Source organism: Styela clava, chromosome 14 (assembly GCF_964204865.1).
Source record: "Styela clava chromosome 14, kaStyClav1.hap1.2, whole genome shotgun sequence".
In the NCBI taxonomy this organism is placed as follows: Eukaryota; Metazoa; Chordata; class Ascidiacea; order Stolidobranchia; family Styelidae; genus Styela; species Styela clava.
In genome coordinates, this window is record NC_135263.1 from 9,561,743 (window position 1) to 9,586,107 (window position 24,365).

General features: G+C 31.6%; 1 protein-coding gene across 5 annotated transcripts; it reads left to right on the forward strand.

The window, feature by feature from the left end:
- LOC120341262 (protein diaphanous homolog 2-like) lies at nucleotides 1-24,155 on the forward strand. Of its 5 annotated transcripts, XM_039409747.2 has the most exons (23): nucleotides 1-293; nucleotides 1,896-2,063; nucleotides 2,950-3,057; nucleotides 5,057-5,208; nucleotides 5,647-5,791; nucleotides 6,548-6,678; nucleotides 7,060-7,342; nucleotides 8,110-8,228; nucleotides 8,362-8,478; nucleotides 8,825-8,902; nucleotides 10,099-10,204; nucleotides 10,648-10,773; nucleotides 11,008-11,602; nucleotides 11,699-11,892; nucleotides 12,460-12,596; nucleotides 13,322-13,424; nucleotides 14,005-14,146; nucleotides 14,500-14,621; nucleotides 15,206-15,370; nucleotides 15,715-15,853; nucleotides 16,398-16,499; nucleotides 18,661-18,686; nucleotides 20,399-20,575. In XM_039409747.2, the coding sequence occupies exons 1-23, from the start codon at nucleotides 207-209 to the stop codon at nucleotides 20,429-20,431; spliced, it is 3,378 nt and encodes a 1,125-aa protein (XP_039265681.2). In that variant the 5' UTR covers nucleotides 1-206; the 3' UTR covers nucleotides 20,432-20,575. The 5 variants fall into 5 exon arrangements, with proteins under 5 accessions (XP_039265681.2, XP_039265680.2, XP_077976209.1 ...); XM_039409746.2 differs by lacking the exon at nucleotides 18,661-18,686 and having other exon boundaries at nucleotides 20,399-22,519; XM_078120083.1 differs by lacking the exons at nucleotides 18,661-18,686; nucleotides 20,399-20,575 and adding an exon at nucleotides 17,448-18,624.
- The last annotated feature ends 210 nt before the right edge of the window (nucleotides 24,156-24,365 follow it).

Sequence of the window (24,365 nt, forward strand, 5' to 3'; positions counted from 1 at the left end):
ATTCTTTTAAATTACAGGAACTTGGGCAATCCAATAATTATTTTAATTACTGTTAATATTTTTGGTATGTTATAGCTTATAAAATAATTTTGTGAAATGTGAGACAACATTACCAGATGATGAAACATCGTTGAAGTTTTTACCAATTTTTCTAAAAATCTGTTTATCAACATTGTTCTATTTGGGTGGATTAACAAAGGGCAACTATGTCGAACTTAAGCCGAGGAGAGGGTCGGAAATCCAAATTTGTAAGTCTAAAAAGTCCCTGGACGGGTGGTGGCACCAGCAAAAAGGTATTGAAAGCTTGGAATATAGGAAGCTTGGAATGCAGACGTGGCATTTGAGTTACTTTGGATTTGATTTTAAATTTTATTTTTTGGCAATGCATGTCCAATCTCTGTTCAATTAAAAGAAAGTTTGGTCAAGACTGCTATATATATATTTTTTCATTCTTTATTACTTTTTTATAAACAGCTTATTGGGTATATATATAAAGGTTATGTCAAGGTTTATATGATAATAGATTTAAATGGCAATCATGCGTAAAATGACATCACATAATCATATAAAGGCTGGGTAATAATTAGTCTACCGCATTTATAATACCAGTTTAATAAAGTTATTCAATGACTTGGAAAATATTATCTCTATTGGAATTCCAAGGCAATCTCAAGATGATATTATTAATAAATAAGATTGCAATGCCAAAATAACAAGTTTTTTTATTCACAGAGATAATAATCCACATATTTCCTAATATTGTGGATTCTTTTTCAGTCATGTGTATGTTTCCACAGCTATGTTCTTTATGTTATGATACAGATAAAAACAAATGCATGATTATTGATGTGATTAAAAATTATTCCACAAGAATGGACTCTTTCATAGAGGGATATTTGACTGCCACGTTTAGGGTATTTAAAGAAAACATGCCAGGTTCAGTGTTCCATTCATCACTACATAGCGTTATTATCTACAATAACTTAATGTTATCAATGCTATATTGGCATTGCTATTAGGATATCGAGACTACTTGAAAATTTCAAGTACAAACGTCAACATGCTCATGCAAATCGAAATACCAACTTAACGATAACTGACTCAAGTTTGGTAAATAAAAGCTTCCAGCACGAAAGGGCAATATGCTCGTCCTCCATGGGAATTAGTCATGGTTATTTTTAATACTATCAATATCTTGATAAGTTATTATATCAGTCCCGCTTTTTATTTTGCGAATCCATTCAACTGTAAGCAACGAGTTACAACTGTTATTTTTGAAGCGATGGAGGATTAAAAAAAATAAAATAAAAAGTTCTTGAATTAAATTAGTTCGTATCATTGTTGAATTGATTTACTCTAACATAATATATAGCAGTCTTGACCAAATTTGATGCTGATTTGTGAAAAATATGTTAAATTCCAGCTTACTTGAATTCTTTTTATTGGTGCCATGTTTTTTCTTCTTAAATATATTTATGCTATTTTGTTTTGCTACATGGTGTGCAGTGTGTTTAGTTGCTGGACAGTTAGGTGAGGATCAGTTTCATTTTTAATGTAACTCGTAAAGTGCATTATTAATCGTAAATTATAGTGTAATATAGGTTTACTGCTCGGAACTCGATATCTTGAAACAGTTGTGATAAGTTTGAAAAAAATTTTTACAAGTCATACTATTCAAAATCCAAATTTTTGCTAAAAAAATGTGACTTTTTAATTATTCTGATTTAGCATGTAAATTGAGTGAAATATTCCTTGCGATTATTTTTGACATTCTGCGATATGGCTGACATTCCTGAATTATTTTTTACAATAATATTATTTTATTGATATATTATTTTTTTCAAGTTTTGCCGCCAGAAGTTTTCATGTCTTATTAAAATTCCATTTTATAAAAGCTCGACAGATTTGCCTCCGTGAGTCAGGGCAAAAAGAAAGAAAAAAGCAAGCATCATGGAAAATCTGCAGCAATACAAGAAGAAGGTACAGCAATGCAGATGATGCCTGATACAGTAGCATCAAACCTTTCTGAACATGACATCCTCACACTGTTTGAAAAGATGTTGGTAAGAGCCTGTTAATTGCCATTTATCTTAAGCAGTTTGGTTTTTACGGCTCTACATAATAATATGGTCTTGAAACAAATCTACTATACACAAGTAACTAGCTGGTGCTAGCTAGGGGTTATCGAAAAAAAGAGTGTTTTATAAGAATTTAATCAGAATTATTTTTAAAGCTTTTCAATAATCTTGCCATCGCACTTTATTTTTTTGTGTATCGTCTTGTCTGACCAAATCAGACTGTTAGACAAGCAGTTTACAACAATGATGAGAAATGATCAATCACATAATATTTGGCCAGACATAATATTACGAATAAAAAATTTGTGAAAGCGTGATTTGAACTATTTTTTCCAACAGATATAGCCGTTATAATTCTTGTCAGTTCATAAGGGATCCATTAATACATAGCAAGCGAGAAAGCTATTTAACGATTAATTTTTTACTTTGGGAAAATTTCAATTTGAAAAAAAATGGTATTCTGCACAATTGGCATCTGGTGTTCAGTTCTTATTTAAAACTATTTTAAACTTTCTGCATTATAAAAATCAATATCCATGAATTCATGAAACTTTTTCTGTTGGACATGACCTAAGTTAGAGTATTTCCTAAAGATAGTGAATTTTTCTGATATGGTCCTTCCTGTGTGTGAATAACATTCAAAATTTAACCATCCTAAAGTGAAGAATTTGAATGTGATTGTTAGTTGCGTCATTGTTTAGTATATTTCCTCGGAATTCAGTATTTTGTGGAAATTTGTAACAAATTTTCTTGTGTAAAATAATATATATTATTCAATTCATTAAAATTTCAAAATTGAAAACTGCATTTGACTAAAAATAAAAAAAGATGGAATTTCCATTAATTGAGAATTTTTACAACCTTTTTTTAGGATGACATGAACTTGGCAGAAGACCGAAAAGAACCACTTAGAGGCAAAGACATTAACGTGAAACGAGGAATGGTCGTTCAGTGGTTAAATAAAACATCAATTGTAAAGGTGAACTTTGTTACTTTCTCATTTATAATCAATAAATATGTACCTATCATGATTTTTGCATTATGGATGAATCCTCGAATTGTAACGCTTCCCCTAGTTCTAGAATATCAAGCGTATGTCTATAGTACAATCTATCAAAGAATCAAATTTTTACTTTCATTGATAAAAGGAAATTATTTCAACATGGTTATCTGAGTTACAATATTTATATTCAATTTTCTCACTATAATCACCCAATCTAAAATTTGCCTCGAATTGTAATCTTAATTTATTTCACATAAATTTACTAATGTTTCTTTTTTCTTGTTTATTTATAAATACAACAAGGTTTTAAAATTTTAATAGCCATGATTTTATTTGTAGGAAAAATGGAACTGTAATTATTTTAACATAGATTATTAGGCTGCTTGTTGCTTGGTAAAGTATTTGATGGAAAAAGATGTGATTATAAATTATAGATTTTCTCCTATTCAGTGCCAAAAAATATATATATTCTTACTATCCCTTACATTAGGGAATACAGTATTAACTAATGGGACTGATAAACATATTTTCACTGATTATGAAAAAGACAAATTTCTTCAGTTTTCAAAAACTTACATTTCTGCTGATCCATGATTTTCACATACTTGTGAATTGTGATTTGATTTTTATTATTATCATTTTCTAATGAGGAAATAGCAACCAAATAATAAATTTCAAATCGTGAGGTATCATTCAATATTTAATAATGGTTATATTAATGAAATATTTGATTTTATTATCCCTAACGAAGGCTGTTCAAGAAATGTGTCACAATTCAATTTTGTAATAATATAATGAGAATTAATAAAAAATGTCAGTTTATTCATCATGATGTAATCTAATAATTTCAGAATATGTATTGGCTTGATGGTTTCATATTATCACAAAGTATTTTCATTGTCTGGCATTGTAAAGGATGACCTAATCTTACATGACAGAGTAAAATTAGATGAAAGAATATTTACTGAGGGATACTATCATACTGTGTCTCCCCGTTGGAATGTGGACAGTGTGATAATAATGGGATTGCCATATTTACACAGTTCAGTCATTAATTGTTTACCTAAAACTAGCCGGTCTTTTAATCATTAAAGGTAGGCTATGATTAATGTTGTACCAACCATATCATTGTCCGTGTCATTATTAAAGTATTATTATAATTGGGAACATGCTGTTGTAATTGCACACTGTGTGATTAAAAAATGTTGAAAAATATAGGCATATTGTGCACACTTAAAAATATAATCATTTTTATTTTAAGACTTTGGTTACTGACTTAGCTTTTGATGTATTATTTGCAAATTTAGGGCAAAAATTCAAAAAATTGTAAATCATTATTCATTTGTACTGTGTTGTTCATGCTATTCGACAATATTGAGATGCAAATAAATAGCCTACATTTTGCAATTTGTGTCCATATCCTAAACATGCTTTTGCATAGGCAATAGGCATCCACTTGAAATTGTGTGGAAAGATTTTGGAATCAATATTATGATGTTTCCAATTATTTATATCATGTCTGATTAATGACTAAATGACAAGTTGGTTTTTTTTAAAATGGTGACTGTGAGAGCACTGCTCAAATATATGGACGTGAAGGTCAAATGGCTAATATATGGCTCAAAAGTTTCCCATTAAACCACTTCAGGGTGCTAACAGAGCCTTACTTTGTCACCCCTTTTGCTGTATATGTCGGCGGAATAGAATGACGTAATGCTACTTGGGGATATGATACAACAAAATATGAGGTGAAGTATCGGGCCCCATTTGACTCTAGAAAATTTTTTCCATGGCAACAACCCCAACAGGAACAACAATATTTTAGCAAAATGATGGGTAGGTCCATCCCAGACCCAATAAACAATATAGTGCCAAGAATTGTGCAAAATTTTCAAATATCAATAAACACAGCATACTTATGAGGTTGATAAAATTGTTATATCAATATTAGCCATGTTAAAAAATTTACAACCAGGGAGAACAAAGTACAACTCCACAACAATTCATACTGAATTTAAACAACCTAACGTTGAAAGATGAAGCCGGTACTCTTGGTGGGAATGATCGAAGGGATCTGCTTCGTCTTCTTGAATCACTCAGAGTGTCTTTGAACAGCAATCCATTGAGGTAGATAAAGATAGTATATTTACTTTTTAACTGACGGTGTGGATGACAAGTCGTTGTTTTTTTGATCGATAGTAACATACACTGGAATATTTTGGATTTCTGCATTAGAATTAATTCAGATTTTTTGCAGCATATTTGTAGTAAGAGACCTATTGCTAGTTACATCATTTGCTTGTTTGTTTTTGCCATAATTTATTTCTCATGCCACCTAATCCATATATATGACTTGGTTTAGAAGATGTCTAAGCAGGAGTTCAAGTTTTCATTCATTGGTAATATAAAAAAAAAGTTGGTACAATTTTTATATCATGTGAATACCTGCCAAACAATGGTGAAAACTTATATATTTAGAGCATGATTTTGTTTGATAGCTGTCAATTACCATATAGGCAACATTTACTTCATCGGGTTGTATTAAATATGTTCTTATTTCAACAGTTGGGTACAAAATTTTGGAGCTGAAGGTCTCAATATTTTGTTACGGATTCTCAATGATCAATATGACAATAGCAGAGATACTCAAGTCGATCAGAAAATCAAACATGAAATTATTAGATGTTTGAAAGCATTTATGAATAACAAGGTATAGCAATGTGAATTTATATATGCTAATATAAGGTACATAAAATTTTAGTTAATTTTTATCGACCTTGAGTGTTATTAAAGTAGTAGTTCTCAAACTTTTTGAGTCGCACCCTTTTTAGAGTTGCTCAAGTCTCGCGGCCCACCTTCAAAAATAAGTAGATAACCATAAGCTATAAATAGCAGATAGTAAGGCGAAAAGATGTTTTTTCAAAAAACATGTTGAAATAACGTGGAAGGAACATAAATAATGAAATAAATGGAAAGTTTTGAAATGTAAATATCCAATTATAAGGCGGGCAAGATCAAATCTAACAAATATTTTTATTTTTAATTAGCTTCATGCCCCCTTAAAAAGTGTCTACGCCCTCGTTTGAGAACCACTGTTTTGAAGTATACCAGATTGATAGATAGGTTTAAATAATATAATAATGTTGCAAATGGGTTTCTTAATTTATGTATGTATAATCATTTTATCTCTTGGGTGGAACTTCCTTCGGGTGACTACATATGTTAGTGGTTCTAAAAATCCTATGGAGATTTAATCGCTTTACTTCATATGAAAAAGAAAAATTTCAGTCATTAAAAGATTTCTTGATGGGGAAGCTTGTCGAAATTCCAGTAAAATACAACTGTACAAGCATCAATTGTAAGCAGTATTCTTAAATTGCTATACCACACCATACTCGAACGCGTTCTAGAAAAAAATCTCTCTTGAATGTAAAATATTTGAAATGAATTATTTTTTTTTCTTCAGTATGGAATCAGGGATATGTTTGAGAAAGAAAATGGCATTGTGACATTATGCAGAGCCATAGACCCACATAATAAATCTATGATGGCGGACACAGTAAAACTGGTTGCAGCAGTGTGCTTGCTTGAAGATGGGTAAGAATGTTTTGAATCACTGATATCATTATTAAAGGATTAAGATATGCAAGGATAAAGAACTTAATATAAAATTGCCCACATTCTTTTTCTACTTTTATCAACGTTAGTCAATTACTTTTATAATTCTCTCATCTGCTAGGTTGGTTAGTTCAAACTTAAATCTTCAAATTAAAATATCTCATATTTCTGAATTCGCATATTATTGCAATTCAGATATCTTTAGCTTTTGCGAATGGTCAGTTTATTCAATATTTTTTGTTTGCACAACATATTTATGAATTCAGAAAATTTTAATTTTGTGGTCTTTTTGCCGGTTGTTACACTTTTTCTCTTCCAAGAAAAATATTTTGAAAATTTATTTGAGTATTTTCTTTTCAGCCATGACAAAGTCCTGACTGCCATTACCGTTTGTCATGAAAACTCTCTTCTCAAATATTCACCGAATGCCAATCGATCGGGACCCGGTACCGCTGTCCTTGCTGCAGGAACAAGCAGATTCGCTGCTATTATAGAAGGTTTGAGAAGCTCTGAACAACTTCCATTACTCAGTGTCGCGTGCCTTCAACTTGTCAACGTACTCGTATGCACTCCAGATGAGTTAGATTTTAGGTTTCATCTTCGTAACGAAATCATGAGAGCTGGTCTTCTTCATATTTTACCTGTGAGTGTTATTCTATTGGTTTATTCATCATTTATAAAAACAATCATGGTTTCCGTGTTTAGGTAACCTAGTGTTGCCTGTCATTGCTTCTTTTATCATATTTATTTACCATTTGAGGATGTGATCATATATGCGCCTTTTATTATACTATTGTGAAAATTCTAAAACAAATCTATAATTACTATCATTGCTGTTATCAATTTTACATAAACTTGGAATTTAAAATGAAATGCGAAATTGAATAATTGATAATATGATTAATCGTTTATGCAGGATTAAGTAGGGAGTAAATCAAGGTACATTATTTTTTAATTTTTTATATTGAACTGCTAAAATTGAATACTATGCAAAGTTTCGTAACATAAATAGTCTACTTTGGGAGTGTCAAATGGATTTTCATCGAATGACTTAAAAAAAAATAATTTTGGAATTGAAAATAAGTACAAGAGACTGCCCAGAATTCAAAAGATGTCCCGTAATGACAGAATATAAAAATAAGTCCATTTCTAAAAAAGGGTCATATAAGCTACTTTGGTTTCACCGCAACGATTTGTCCCGCCAGTTCCATTGTACTTTCTATTGGATGGTAGACAGTGGATGCCACTGCCAATCTATGCCAGAGATCATATCAAAGAGTGCTGTTGCCAACTAGCTTTCCATTATCAATTTGGTGATAGCATCATACACCTGTCAATTAGTGCTTGTCTGAAATCTTCCCAAACTCAGATGAATTTAATTTCATTTTTTGATGTTTTTTGTCTTTATAGGATTTAAAAAAGAGCCAAAATGAAGAACTTCAAATACAATTGAGGGTGTTTGAAGAACATAGAGATGTTGATTTCGATGATCTCGTCCATCGATATCACGAAATCAGATCTGAATTTGAATATCCTTTGAAAATATATTTGATTTGTTTAATTTTTTGCAAGGACGAGACTTTAATACTTTTTTTTGTGAATATTCTTTTTTTCTAATAATTTCTTAAAAAATTCCTTAATGTAATTTATTATTGAATTCACGGATATGTCAGAAATTTTTGAAGTATTGAAGGAATCACTTATAGGAACAAGCAGTGAACAATTTCTTCTCTCAATTCTCCAACATTTGCTCTGTATCAGAGATGATGAATGGGTCAAGTATGAGACGTTGTTTCAATTTTTCTCCCATTTTTTAAAAAAATTTTCCAGAACTGTGGAATTGGGGAAAATTTGCCAGACGTCAAAATAAGAGCCATCAAACAAATGACATTTACTGTAATTTTATGATAATTTTGTTTATGGCTGCCAACATTCCAATGAAACCAAATTTTAATAGGAAAAACACTTGCATATGCAAAAGCAAGCTGTCTTTGATGCTCTGTTGGGAATGCTTAGTCAACTTGAGTTTTTGAAGTAAATTATTTTGACTTATCCCACATCTCTAAAAATCAAGTCGTCAAATGAGGCATTCTAGGTTAATTTCTACTTTATCACTCACTTTCAGACCCCAATATTACAAACTTATCGAAGAATGCGTTTCTCAAATCATATTACACAAAAGTGGAATGGATCCAGATTTTGGGTTAGTATTAGTATTTTTCTTCGATTTCCAAGCGAAAAATGCTTTACTAGGACATTTGAAAATCTTGTTAAAATAACTTGAAGCTAAGCTAAGAATCGGTATAAATGATGAGTGTAAGGTGCATTCTTTGTTGCTGATGTTGATTGACACTCCTTTATTGGATGAGTAATAAACATTGCCAACCCTTGCAAAATATATATTTGCTTACTCTATCATGACTTTTATACGATTGCCATTGACTCATGTATCAAAGTCTATCTGTGAAATTTTATGTGTCATCATTCACCAGCTAAGCATACAGATTGTTCAAAAAAATAATTAGAAGGCCCACGAAAACAATGTTGTATTGGAATTATTCAATATCGGCATTTTTAAACATTATGTGATTTTGCAATTAATAAAATGTAATTATAATGTAATTTCTGTAATGTAATTACAGAATAGGGTAAAAAACAAATAGTGGCTATATATGACTGTTTCGAACTTCCAATTGTCAATGTACTAAATTAGTCAAACGATTACCAGTGGTAATATAAAAGTTAGACAGATTGCATCTATTGTTCACATCCCATGGCCATTTATTCAATATCAACAATCATTCACGAAGATGACCAATATTAATTTAATATTCTAATTGGATAGATAAAAAAAATTTAACATTAAAATGGAATATAATTTTCGATGTGTTTATAACTCAATGAATTTTCATGCGTATGGGATAGGCGATAAATCCTAAAATATATTTTTTTATATGGAATATTGAATATATTCTAAATTGGGTCCGTGTCTGAATCAACAAAGAACACATAATCCGATATATAGTCAATGAGTTTTAATTTGAAAAAGCAGGAAAATTAAAAAATAGTTATTTCATTGTCTATATTATTACGGCTTTCAGAACTTAGTCACATCATGATACTTAAATTGCTCAAAGTGATAGTTTTTTAAATGTAACTCGTCTAAATGCTTCCTAAAATCAAGGATTCAAAATATTTTGAAAGTAACTTTGTTTTTGTTGGTATACTATTTCCTACATTCAACAGAATTTGAAATTGTCTGTATGGACCTGAATGTCAAATGTCAAGACGATTGAAATAAGTGTTTAAATTAAAAAAAAATTCTTCTATTCACCCCATTCTCATCATCCCTCTTTCTTTGTCTTATTGTTAATAAAAATTCATGGTTTTTCGATTCAGATATCGACAAAGATTTGAAGTTGATGTTGAACCGCTCATCGATAGCCTAATTGATAAAGCCAAAGTCGAAGAAAGTGAATATAAACTACAACAATCTCAAAAACAGGTTTGTGTTTATTCGACTTTGATTTGAATATGAACATTTAGCTAATTTGTAGTTTTTCTCTGTATATAACCCAAACTTGTAGCTTAGGAGTTAGGACTATTTCATCTTGATCACTTTTTGTTGAAAATGTATTAAAAATGTATATGTAAAAAGATGAGACTTATACACCTGCCTTGGGGTACGCCACTGGTTTCATCTGTATTTTTTTTTTCAAATTATTCCATCTGCAAGTTAGTTTCAAAATTTGAAAGTTTTTGGAGATTTTGAAATGTAAAAGCTAAAATACTGATTATAAACGAGAGATGTGGTGCGAGGCCATTTGTTCAACTTGAAAAATTCTGTTATTTACTTCTTACCATTTATCTATGTACTAGGTATGGAAAATTTATACTGACAAAATGATTTTGTGAATAATAAATTCAATTAATTAATGCTATTCTCAGTTGGAAAGTGAAATGACTGCAAGACAAGAAGCCGAAACAAAACTTAATAAGAAAACCAAAGAAATGTTAGAAATTGAAGTTAAATTACGAGATTACGAAGCCGAAATAAAAGATTTGAAAGAGAAGGTATGTTGCTTCCCTTTTTCAATATTTCACTCTGAAATTTTTTCTTCTTGAATATTCTGAAGAAATCTATTAAAATTTTCAGAATTGTGAACCAATTTTGTTTTATAATATCGGTATTTATTTAATTTTAAATTGTTTCAATTCCTTTATTACTTTGATATCTGTTTTCAAGTTAAATATTTCGTTGATGGTGTATTAGTATCAGATTTGTGAATTTTTTTCGTCTTTTTTCAGATCGCAAGTGGTGTTGTTGTTGCTTCTGCTGTTGGCGCCGCTGCAGGAGGCACAGCCGGTAATATTCCCCCTCCCCCACCACCCCCACCTGTGCCAGGTGGCGTGATACCACCACCACCCCCTCCTCCTCCAGGTATGGGACCTCCACCTCCTCCTCCCCCACCACCACCACCACCTCCTGGTACGGGAATTCCGCCCCCACCCCCTCCACCAGGTGCTCCACCTCCTCCGCCCCCACCACCAGGAATGGGTCCTCCTCCACCACCCCCACCTCCAGGCGGGGCACCTCCCCCTCCAATGTTCAGTGGACCTGCAAAACCAGCACTTCCAGGCGGCATGTCTGAAAAGAAGAAGTATAAACCGGAGACTATTATGAAACGTTTGAACTGGAATAAACTTGCCGTTGCTAAAGTCAAGGACAATAGCTTTTGGGTGAAAGCGAACGAAGAGCGTTACGAAAGCCCTGATTTATTTACAAGGTTGATGGCAGCATTCGGACAGAAAAAAATTGTCAAAAAAGATGCAACGCAAGCCAAGCCACAGAAAAAAGTTAAAGAGCTGAGAGTCCTTGATTCCAAAATGGCGCAAAATTTATGTATGTGAAGGTCTTTTTATCACAGATTGATGGTCTATGTCAATATAATCTTACTTACTTAATAAAATTGATCTTTTTTGTTTCTATTATTTTCAGCTATTTTCTTGGGCACATTGAAAATGCCTTACGAACAAGTAAAAAATATGATATTAGAAGTTCCTCCAGAGCTCACAGAATCAATGGTTAATAATTTACTCAAGCAATTACCAGAACCAGAGGCATTGACAGCTGCTGCTGAACAGAAGAAACATTACAATGAACTTGTGGAAGCAGAACAATTTCTTGTTGTTGTAAGTAATTTTTACTTGAGACATCCCATGAGAATATGAAAATTTTGGAAGTTTAATAACATTGAAAACTTGTTTTCTTGTATATGTCTAAGCGGGTCTATTTTGGAGAAAAATTTGCTTCATAATATGATTTTGCTTCGAAATGATATTAGATTGAAAATGAGAATTGTAAAAATTAAGTTGTATAATACCATTGTGGTCAATTTTTTTTTACCTGAAATACCAACCAATGCCAAAAACTAGTCAATATCCTAATAATTCCGAAGTTCTCAAAATTTTCAAAATCACAACGTTTACATTTTTAATACAATAAATACAAATTTATTGTTATTAATGTGAAATTCCAACGAGCATAGGTTTATTAATTTATGAACTATGAACATTTCATTCGTGAGATAACAAAACCTGTTTTTTTAGCTATGAACAATGATCATAACAAGTCTGAATTTCAATGTCGCCAGTCCATTCTCCTATCCTAAGTAACATTAATTTTATTAAATTTGATCAAATGGGAGCAGATAAGAAGTGATTTTTTTTATCCTTAATCTTTCAATGTTTTCAACCTAGATGAGTGATGTGAAACGTCTTCATCCACGTCTTAATCATATAAAATTCAAATTACAATTTGATGAACTCATCAGTGATATAAAACCTCTTATTGTCACGGCGACAGCAGCTTGTCAAGATATCAACAAAAGCATGAAGTAAGATATGTTTCAAATTCATTTGTTCTCGTCATATTTTATTTCCTTTTAGACCAATATATCGAACTATCGTTAATATGCTGAGCTTCTGGAATTTTCGCGCCAAGACTGAACATGGGTACTTTAATGTGAGGAGCAATGCTCTAGTACAGATATGTTCAACATTTTTTGTCGACGGGACATATAACAGTCTTCAGCGATTAGCTGAGCAACAGAAAAAATTTGATTTTTCCATTTACACATTGCCCCGGGAAAAGGCGAAAAAATAGCATGCGGCTATCGCTTAGCCTTACAGTAATAAAGGCACCAGGTAAAACTGCAAAAGATTTAATGCATCAACAACTGCAAAAAACACAAGATAATGTGTGTATATACTGCTATACATTGCCATATTATACTGACTGGTCAGCTATCCTGACTATAAACTGGTATTGGAAACTCTCGCAAAGATTGTGCTTTGTGAAAATGCTGGAGAGTTGAGAATTTTTGATTTGCTCAAAGCAAGATTAGGCATACACTCACTTAGAAGCAAAGGAGGCTCATCTTTGAGAAAAGTGACAGAGGACCACTGGTACACAAAGTACTAGTGAAACTACCGTAGATAGATTTATAATTGGTCTTCACAAGCCAGCAAATGTGAAACTCAAAATCTCCTTTTAAAGCTATTCATGTCTGTACAATAGGCAATACTCCTATAAAATAACTATTTTTATCATTGCTTTCAGATTTCGAAACTTTCTCGAACTCGTTTTATTCGTGGGAAATTATATGAATTCTGGATCAAGAAATGCACAAACTATTGCTTTTGATATCAGTTATCTAACTAAGGTTTGTTTGGTTTGATATCTTTCCAGTTGGAAATTTCATTTTGGCCTGTTTGATGTTGCCATATTTTTTGTCATGTTCAATTAATCTTTGCTTGACAAGTCTAATGAATTCACACTTGTATGTTAATTGGTATGGTTTAGTGATCAAAAAACAAACCTTGTCTAAGCTGATTGTGATTGCACTCAATAATTTCAGAATATGGATTTTATACAACTTATTACCATTAAGCTGGACCGATCATCACCTTGAGTGACCATTTAGAGTTCGTAATTACTTGTCTGCATTTGACCAAGCTGAGAGCAAGCAAATTTGATGATTTTTCTACCTAACCCGCTTGCCTGATTTTGAACATTTTTTGCCACCATTCTAAAAACTTTGCTAAGAGTGAATGTGTGAATGATCTCGTCAAAATTTACTTCGATTTTTACGTTGCAAAGTTGAATCGATTTTCATTTATTTTTTTTCAATTTCAATCATGTTAATGCATGTATGCTAGGTAAAACTCACAGCGAAGATTTAGTCTTCGACTTTTAGAGTTATTAAACTTACTTTTTATTTATGTTAATTATGTTATTCCTAGTTGAAAGACACCAAAGATTCTGATAACAAAATCACAATGTTACATTTCTTGGCCGGTATAATTGAAGAAGGTAAAGAAAAGAAATATGCTGACGTCTACGGATTTATTGACGATTTACAACACACTGAAAAGGCTAGCAGAGGTATGGAGTTATATGTATAGCACAAGAAATTTTGAAAACTAAAGATGTATTTCAGAGGTTCCCAAAGTCCCAAACCTTTTAATCTCAGACACAATTGTTTTCTGTAATGGAAATCATGGCTCATTGACTGTGAAGAAAATTCACTGTATTAACATTGAATAATTCTTTAGGAAATCTTTAGCAAATGGGTTGCTATTCCACTACGCAATCGAGAGTATCTTGAAACTCAATCACTGGCCGGATTAACCTATTCAGGAAAATTATATTAAAATTTGGAAAATCAAATGATACTTACTGAAGATTCAGGATTTTATATGAAATAAGAAAATAAATGAAAATATGTTTATTTTTAGTATCTGATGAAACGCTTCAGAAAAATATGGGACAATTGAAAAAGAACATCGATCTTCTTGACAAGGATTTGAAAACTTTTGCTTCCAAGAATAAAAATGACAAATTTGTTGAAATCTTATCTATATCCTTTTCAAAAAATGTTAATCTTCTGTTGTATGAATTCACTATTTATTTACTTATCTTCGACAATAGGCCCCCTCGTTTTATTAGTGGGATTTCTATATTATTTTTTCGCAAAGTTATAGTATTCGGAATCCCCTTCGAATTAGCTGTTTCCAAGACAATGTCCACTGGAATTGCTTTCATTCACGCGTTAGGCTATATTCAGTACAGTTTATTAAATATCTATTAATGTCACTGAAACTCAGTTGCACGTCAGAGACTTTACGTACACATAAGTGAATTTCTGGATTTTGCCTTGATCCATTATCGTTTTCTTATATAACCATGGACAATTCGGTTTTAATTATAGCAGGACCAATCTAACAAATCCATTTTTAGAAGCCGGGAACAGCTCAATTCTTTTTAGCCATTTTCCTGATCTCATCTATATCGTAATAGAAGCTCTTGAGTCTTGACATTTCAATGATTACCCCAAATTTTTTGGGGATATGATCCCCCTTCTGATTAAGCAGTGCGCCTGACTTCGCATTGAACAACTTCAGAAAAAAAATTGTCTGGAAATTTTCTTAGCCATAAAATCACGCTTTTGCTGACAAGGCTCGCGAAGAAGTTGTATTAATGAAAGACATGTACGATAACATGAAGTCAATATACGATGACATCTGTGCTTATTTCTGTATCGATCAGAAAAAGAAATCAATAGAAGATTTTTTCTCAGAAATGAATCAATTCCGTATGGATTATCAGGTTTGTTTCATGAAATAATAATTTACCGACCAGTCATGTCCACTGGATATTTGAGTTTGAATGAAACTGGTTATTTTTGATTTCTTATATTCATAATTTAACAATAATGTGAATATTTTTTTTAAAATATTTGCTAGAAAACTGCTTAATTTAATTATTCTGTGTTTTTGAATTAAATCTCTGTGGAGATGTAATGAATTTCGACAATTTCTCTGTTATTCTAGACTTCTGGCTTTTTCTGATTATTTGAATATTTCTTTCAAATTTTTCTTGGTAATGTTTTTTTTCGTTTATATATATTGCTCTGATCTTCCTTGTCAATACATGTTATAATACACTTTCAGAAAGCTGTAAAAGACAATCAGCATCGTAAAGAAGTTGAAGAAAAACAAAGGAGAGCCAAAATTGCTAAAGAGAAAGCAGATAGAGAAAAAGAGGAAAGGAAGAAAAAGAAGAAAACTGGAGTCATTGATCTTAATACCGGTAGGCTTCAATCTCTTTATAATCCATTTTGCTTGTGCTGAGTAGACGGTTACAATACTTCCAATTGGGTTTGGTAAGATTTTACGGCCGACTTCCAATCTCTAAGTCATTTACAAAAGACTTAACTTTGGCTCCCGACTCCTGGTTACACCAAAATTATAACTTTACCATTCCATAGGCATTATAGGCCGAGTTTGGCAAGTTTTGATTGATATTGGAGTCAAAAACTCTTAAGCCGTATTTTGAAACTTGAGTTGGGAGTCTTTGTTGAAAGTGACCATATTTAGAATATATTTATTATTTAAAAAAAAATTTTTACACTACATTTAGATTTTGACAAAATTAGAACAGTAATTGATTCAAGAGTCTTGCTGCACCCCAACACTCGTAGGCACATTGTTACAGGAATATATTTGTGTTAGTGTACAGCAAGACGTTTGGATTAAGTAATTAGTGGATTAAGTAATTAGTCCCGCAGAGTAAACCCAATCGTTAGAAGAATAGTGTTTTGTTTATTCTACAATTATGATATTTTTTGTTGCAGATGATGATCAAGAGGGTGTTATGGATAGTTTATTAGAAGCTCTCTCATCTGGAAAAGCTTTTAAAAAGGAAGGAAGAAGGAGAACGCCGAGAGGTGATAAAGGTACAACTTATTAATGATAATTTTAGAATTAGAATAATAATAATACCGGTAGATTAAAGCTTTGCAACCTTTTGCCTATGAAGCTTAATAAAAAAAAAACTTCGGTGCGTTTGCGCGCGATCATGTTTAAGCTAGTAAAACTAGATATATGTTGATAGTTATGCTATGTGTTTGTTTGTTCTTCATTCTTTGTGCTGTTACTTTTGTCTCTTGTTTGCCAATTCCTTACTTTCCGATAAAAAAATTTATCTGACGCATGGTTGAATCAAAGCTATTTTCTGTAACTTATAAAAGCAAGCAATTGAATTGGACTTTTCATCAAATTTTTCAACTTTTTCAAAATTTGAAATGTGTTTTGCTAAACTCATCCAAAAGTGTTAAAATTTAAGAATATTTTTGTATAATAAAATTTTGGTAAAATTTCACAAAATATCTCTTCCCAATTTTTTTCCTCAGCTGCGATATCCTTCGTTTTGTTTTGTCTTCCTTCACTTACTAACAATCCGTGTGATCGTGTCTACTAACTCTATATGTTTGTTGCCTTTGTATTATGCCTTATCATTGTTACGAATGATGCTAAAGTCAAATATATATATGGATAGATATATATACTGATTGACGATAGGTTTCTAATGGGCCTGCCTATTCTGATTAAAGGTGTATTATATACAACACATAGTATCAAAAAAATTAATTTCTGTGATAAACAAACAAGAGGTTTCTCGGTATTGTTCAGTTGTTTTGCATCAGTGGTGGCTTTTACAGGGTCTTATTCGAAGTGAATTTATTAGTACTTTTAAATTTGAAAAATTTGGGTTTTCACAAACAATAGAAGCTCTTTATGCATAATTGGTGGCTTGTACAGTGCCTTGTTTGGAGTGAAGTCGTAAAATCGCAGGGCAAATAAAAGTTCCAATGCTATACTAATGTCTTGCGGCCTTGTGTCAGGAGGGATGAGCCCAGACCAACTTATGGCTCAGTTTCGTGGACAAAGAAGCATAGACAGAACCAACTCTGTGGTCATGATGAGAATGATGGCCCTCGCTGGCAACGACAATTACATGAACAACTCCTTTCAGTTTAGTAGTGAATGCTTGCTTGCCCGCTCTTGATTAACTCACTAAATAAACCACACAGCACATTTTTTACTCCGGTGTCCAAAATTGTGTTGAAGGGATTGCTAAATCTTACAAATATAACAAATTATGTTTTAATGTACGCAAACTCACCTAGAGATCCCAAAGGAGCTATTATGATATATTATTACATGCATTCCTTGAAATACTTCTTCTCTGACAAAGATGTCCATATGTTAGCCCAATAGCTCTCTATGGCCGTTCAAATAACCCAAGGACCCCACACCCTTTTCTACTCCTAACCATAAATATAATAATTTTACAGTAGTAAACTATACATGTCACTCTTCCTTATACAGTACATTGGTTTACAACAATTTCAGGCGCATAGGTGCAAACAAATCATCAAAGCTATATTTGGCATGATTCCAAACTTAACCAAAGTCTTTGAAAGGTTGATTGAGATGAAAAAAATTAGTGTTTCAGAAATAATGATACACATAAATTTCGTATTTAAAATTGGGCCTGGTCATTTTGTGGTGTGGGACCCAAAAGCATTTCGTTTACTTTGGTCTGCTTGACCTTGAGTGAGAGCATGGACACTAATTTTAATAAACATTTAACACATTCTTGATGGTATAACAATACTGGCTTGCAAAAATAACATTCATTCTAAAGTTCTAACTGTGGTACTCACCAAGAGTAAAACAAACATAAATCACTAATTTTTATGACTCTTCTTTGACCTGCTTCATTGCAACTAATAAAGTATATCCAATGAATGGTGACTAAATCAAAAATGATTTAAACATGGGAATGGGTTGTATAAAAAGTTTTTTGAACTGTATCAAGAAAATCATTGTACAGTAATTTAAGTTTTTGTATCCATTTTTTTCATGAGTCACTATGATCTTTTTCTTGATGAACTTGATGAATTTCTTAAACCCAAAAAATTATTCAAATAGGGATTTGGTTGTTATTGCAGTTGGAATATTTGTGGTAACTTTTTATTTTTTCATTATTTACACTATACTTCTATATCTATATCTAATTGTAATCTTCTAATCAGTATTTGAATTCTCTAGCAGTGGATCCCCCAAATTATCGGCAGGTTAGTTCAAAATTCATGTTTGGTTTTCTGGAAGCATTTCCCATATTCTCCGACATTTGTAGAATATCGGACAAAACAATTTCATTCAAATTATTACATACATTTCATTCAATTCAAAATGAAACAATCAAAAAAACATTTCATGCGCATGATTATAAAGTACCATTGCCAGACTGATATTGAGTTTTATTTTGTCACTGTTCTCATCGCACTGTAGTATTCTCTCATAGAGGAATATACTATCATTTGTGGTGGCCGACTAAGGAGAAAAAAAACATATTTTTTCGTGAATATTCTACTAAAGAATGATGAATGGAATTATTTTCTGACATATCGATATGTTGGCAGCTAATTATGTAGTTTGAATATTATTTAAAAATGTATTTATAATACATTTGAATTTGAAACTAAAATTTAGATATGAGAGAACATCAGTTAAGTTCCTGTCACTTTATCAATAATCATTATTACAGTTTTGTTTTTCAATTCACAAAAGTCAAGACCTTATTTACTTCATATTATAAAACTATAATATGTATCACATTATACACCACATTAATCAAATGGCATGATACCAGAACATCATCTAATGATGTTTTAGATATTTTTATAAACAAATGTTAACAGATAGCATTGGATTTACGATGCTGTTCCCTGTATACAGACACTTGTTTTTCAACCTCATTCCATCTTTATTTACCCGATGTTGGCACATAAGACAATCACATGCATTTTTTCTCATTATGGCAGCAATTGAATGCAGTATACAATACTTAATCACGTATGTGTCGGAAGGTTGAATATTTTAATGTAACAGTATAAAGTTATGAAAGTTGATTTATTCAGGGCTATTTCCAAAAAAAGTACCTTGAAATTAAGCAATTCTTGAATCATGAAAATACTGAGATATTGTGATTTTTGATCAATACATAGCACATAGCCATTGTACAGGAATATTTTGTACAAAGAATACCTAAACATGTAGGCATTTTCATAAGGATGACAAGACTTAATACTCCTGTCCTACATAGCATTCATTTGATGCTATTTTTACACATAATGTAACAGTTATACAGAAAATGGTACATGGTTCCCAAATACAGTTTACAGACAATGACTATTTTTAGACAGTATAGCAGGAATTATCTCATGTTGCTCTCTACATTATTAAATTCACCAACAATAATGGATTTCAATAATGTCATTTAATTTTCAAACTGCATTTATTTTTCTTTGCTTCGTAAGTTTTTATCTGCTTTTGTTTTTGCATGCTTGTGTTGTGAAGTCATTGCCAATGCAATATTCATATTTTCAGTCTTGTATTTTCGTGTTATACTTTGTCATATTTATTTATGTTTGCGATTATATTTTTTACTGACTGATATTATTTGAATACTTGTTTTTGTATTTATAAATATGTTATTGCATTATTATTATTGTTACATGAATGCTCATTTTGTGTGATTTTTATTTATTTTTTGCATGAATCTGTTCCTGTTTGAATATCCTAAAATAAGTATGAAAATGATTATATATGAAAGTACAATGAATAGAATTCATAATTGGTATTATTAAATTTTTATGATTTATACGAAAATATATTGAAAATTAGCCTTTTTCAGTTTACGGTTGGAGAAATTAACTAACTGGTTGTGAGACTTTGTTTTTAATTTTATCAACTTTTTTGCTTTGTTTCTATGCTAATCTTGAAGATGCTCCGACCAAGTCAGGTGCAGCTGCCATGAGAACTCGATCGAGGGCAAGACCCGCCATGAATCTAGAAGCCATTTCACCCACAGCAACGAACCTGGAAGATAGTTTACTTGGGGCTTTGACTGGATCACGTCTTCCTATATCACCCACAAAAAAACAAACCGGAATAGGCATGAGACGACTAAAGGCTTCTGATATACCGAATATGTCATAGTTATATTTTTCTGTTTTTTTTAATACCATTTTTATTGGAATCAAATCATAAAAAAAAAACTTACTTGATGTTTTATCCTTTCTGTATGCATTGCAGAGTGTATCAATTCGTTTCACCATGTTTTAACTTTTTCCTTTATTAATTATGAATATATGTTATTTGGGTAATTTTTTATTGAAATTTAATTATTTTCACTAATATTCAGTTTTTCATGCTTGCCATTTATTCTTATTTGTTAAATTTTATTAGTTTTAATTGTTACGTACATGAAAAATTATGGCTAGCTAGTCTCTGATACCGAACAAAAATTTTCATATGATGAATTTAAGGCCAATATACTGCCCATCATAGTATTCTGTTATTTAAATATTTACAGTTGAATTTTTTTAACTAAAGTTGAGTTTAGATGTGATATGATTGCGTCTAATAAGTTTCAAAACAACTGGCATAAATTATGATTCATGCTATTCACTCTTTGTGGAATGTTCTATCAGATCTAATGAAATACTAGCCACCATTGTCAATATAATCATTGTCACAAAGTGAAACCTTGATGGAGAAAATCAAAGAAAACTCATAAAAATATATGGAATTATTATTCTCACAAACCGGTGTCTACGGTACCACCTAAAAGTAAACCATACATTTTTGTGTTAAACACTTTTACCATTTTATGATCGATGAATACTATACACAAAGTAGTATCATCTATTTAACAAATGACTTTGTATCTACTGCTCCTGCCATTTCTATTTCAACATCATAGCCTTACATGTTGCATCTAATAGACCAATTTAATTAGAAAATGAACGAATATGAAGAACCACACATACATACTGTAAGAGTAAGCCATAGATCCAAACTGTTCATTTTCAATGTTGCAACGGTGGTTGCATTTGATCTTACATAGAAGATAGTGTTATCTGTCGGATATCCCGTTTTTGTGCCTTGTAGCAGGATTGCCTTAATTTCACTTTACCCAAATATACAATGCTTTGTTAAAATACTTCATTTTAAATATACTTTAGTTTATATCATATGGACTAGTAGAACTTTTTGACTTTTCTATTCGAATGCATTTTTAAATACATGATGGAAAAGCTTTATTAGATAGAATGCTGTTGCTATTATAAAAGCTGATAATATATATTCATTTTTACATTGGTATACGGGTAGATTTAAGATTTCAACTTTTTGACACAGAAAGGGGGCAAAATTTTGGGGAGATAATATTAGTGCTTAGTTAAACAAACAGCCGTGAATGTACTTTTCTATTGTACTGATTCATTGCACGACAAGTATTTTGTGACATAAGGAATCTTTTTGCACGGTACCATTTGAGATTTGTTGTGTAGAAGTAAGAAACTAGTGATTTGAGGAATGTAGCATGAAGCCATTTTCATATTAAATTCGGTGTTCGAAATATGCTTGACTAAACCATATTGTTGGCTTAATAAATGGATAAAGAATGGACCAAGGTGCATGCATGTAATGCTTCAATGACGAGTAAAACATGAAGTCACATTAAAAAGTATTTGTTCGTATATGCTGTATATTTTATGCTTGACATAGATTTTAAGATGTGCAGTATCCTAGCATTCTGCTTCAAAAACGAATTCAGTTGTGAATATTTTAAGTGGGTTAGGGTTATACATGCCAAATTTGAGGGAGTAGAATTTTATTTTCAAAATGGCAGATTTAATAAAATTCTGAAATTTTGGTCAACTTTGACTAGCAGTGCTATTGAATTACTTCTGAAATTTATCCCGATATTCCTGTAAATGTCATTCATAATAATGAAGATGAATAAGGTTATCATTCATTTCTAATGTTCAAGTTGAAGATGGTACACCATTTTCTTTGCTTTTCCATATTTACTTTAATTAATATATTTTACATTTATGATCAACAGGGGATAGAAGAGTCTTAGATCGATCACGTTCTAGGCGTCATCTAACCGGCCAAACTTCAAGTACTTCTGTGGTTGTAACTCCTGAAATCAACTTGGACAGTTTGACTGCTGATGATTTGGGAGCTTCCCCTTCATTAGAAAATTCAAACAGTGGGCCAAGGCGTAAAAAATACACGTCTATGCAGGCTGCTGCAGAAGCAGATAAAAAAAGAATGGGCCCTGGTTCCACCAGCTCCGAAGCACTACTCGCCGAATTACAAAGTTTATAAAAATAAATTCGTTTTATTTTGTGTTTTTATCTAGAATATTTTTTCTGAAAACTGAACGGAAATTTTGGGAAAGGGTAAAAGTTTTTAATCATACTGCTGTCAAATATTGTTCCTACATATTAAATCTCTGTGATGTTGGTTTTGTTCAGTGGAGTGTGACTGGTCAGAATTGTCGAGATATGCAATCACCTATGTTTAGGGTTTCGACAAAATTGCATGTTTACCCTTCAATCAAGCTGCTTTGATTATCCTTGTATCAGGAGTAACCTCAAATTATTTATAATACGTGAATAGTTCTTAGACATAGGGTTCAGTTTTGCTATTGTCAGTCTCTATACAATTACCCATGTGCCCCTTTTTTTCGAAGTTTAATTTTCAAAGACATATTTAGTTGAAATTATTATTGGAATTTTTATAAAATATTATTGACTTTAATTTTTTTCCATCGCTGTCACAGCTGCCTTTGAATGCCAGCCAATCACAAAAATTGATCTCCTATACAAATCTATTTTACTTATTCTATTCTGTATCAAGTGTCTTTTTGCTATAGTCCATTCTACTTTTTCAAGCATAGTGTTGTGTTCTGGAAAAATTCCTATCTTCCATTCATTTATAACCAAGAGAAGAGTAATTGAAAAAACTATATTTTATGTTTCTCTATATCAACATTTTTATAAATCAGTCATTTTGATTCTTTCCAAATGCTTGACATAACATTCTGAAGCTCCTAAACTTTTCAAGTTTTTTATGCAAATTTTCTCGAATTAAGGTTAGACCAAAATTGGAGCCAAAGGACACGCAAAAATTTACATATTAGGTTCATTCCTGCTTTTACTTGATTCCAAGGTTACATGCATCCAGTCGATTTAATCCTCTTCTCTATTGTGGCGTCATACTCATTACATTGACTTCTGTTTCAGAGAACCTCAAGTAACGTTTTTCTGCTGAGGATTTGTATCTGATCAAGTCCCACTTCACTGCATTTTCATTATTTAAAAAACTTGCATACCCGTAACAATTTTATTACTGTTTTTTTTTGAAGTTGTTATTCCTATTAAACGTATTTTATTGAGATCTGCATGATAATCTGTTTTAAGACTTTAATTTTATTCATACTATTGCCTTTTGTTTCGTCAATTTCAATAACCATTCTAATTGATCACTTGAACCCATATTATTAACACGTCAGTAGCTTTTGATTAGATATTAAGGATTTTACTATTGTTAGCTTCAGTCAAATTCAAAATGATTTGAATGGTTTGATTTACTGGGCTTGCACTTCATCCAGTGTTGCTAAATATATCGCCATTGCACATCTATTACTAGAATCTACTTTTCGAATAAATTGCAGCTTAAATCGATATTATTAGAGTGGTCACATTGACATTTACTTCAAACAATATATTCTGACAGAGCAGGTTTTTTGCTGATTTAGACTGGTAGAACTTTGAAGGGATAATAGAGCAGTGGTTCCCAACCTTCATGGCTCAAGGGTTTTAGCACTCATGGCTTGCCTGTTTATAATACCGGTGGTATTTTGATTGACGGAAAATAGAATCCAAATCCCACCA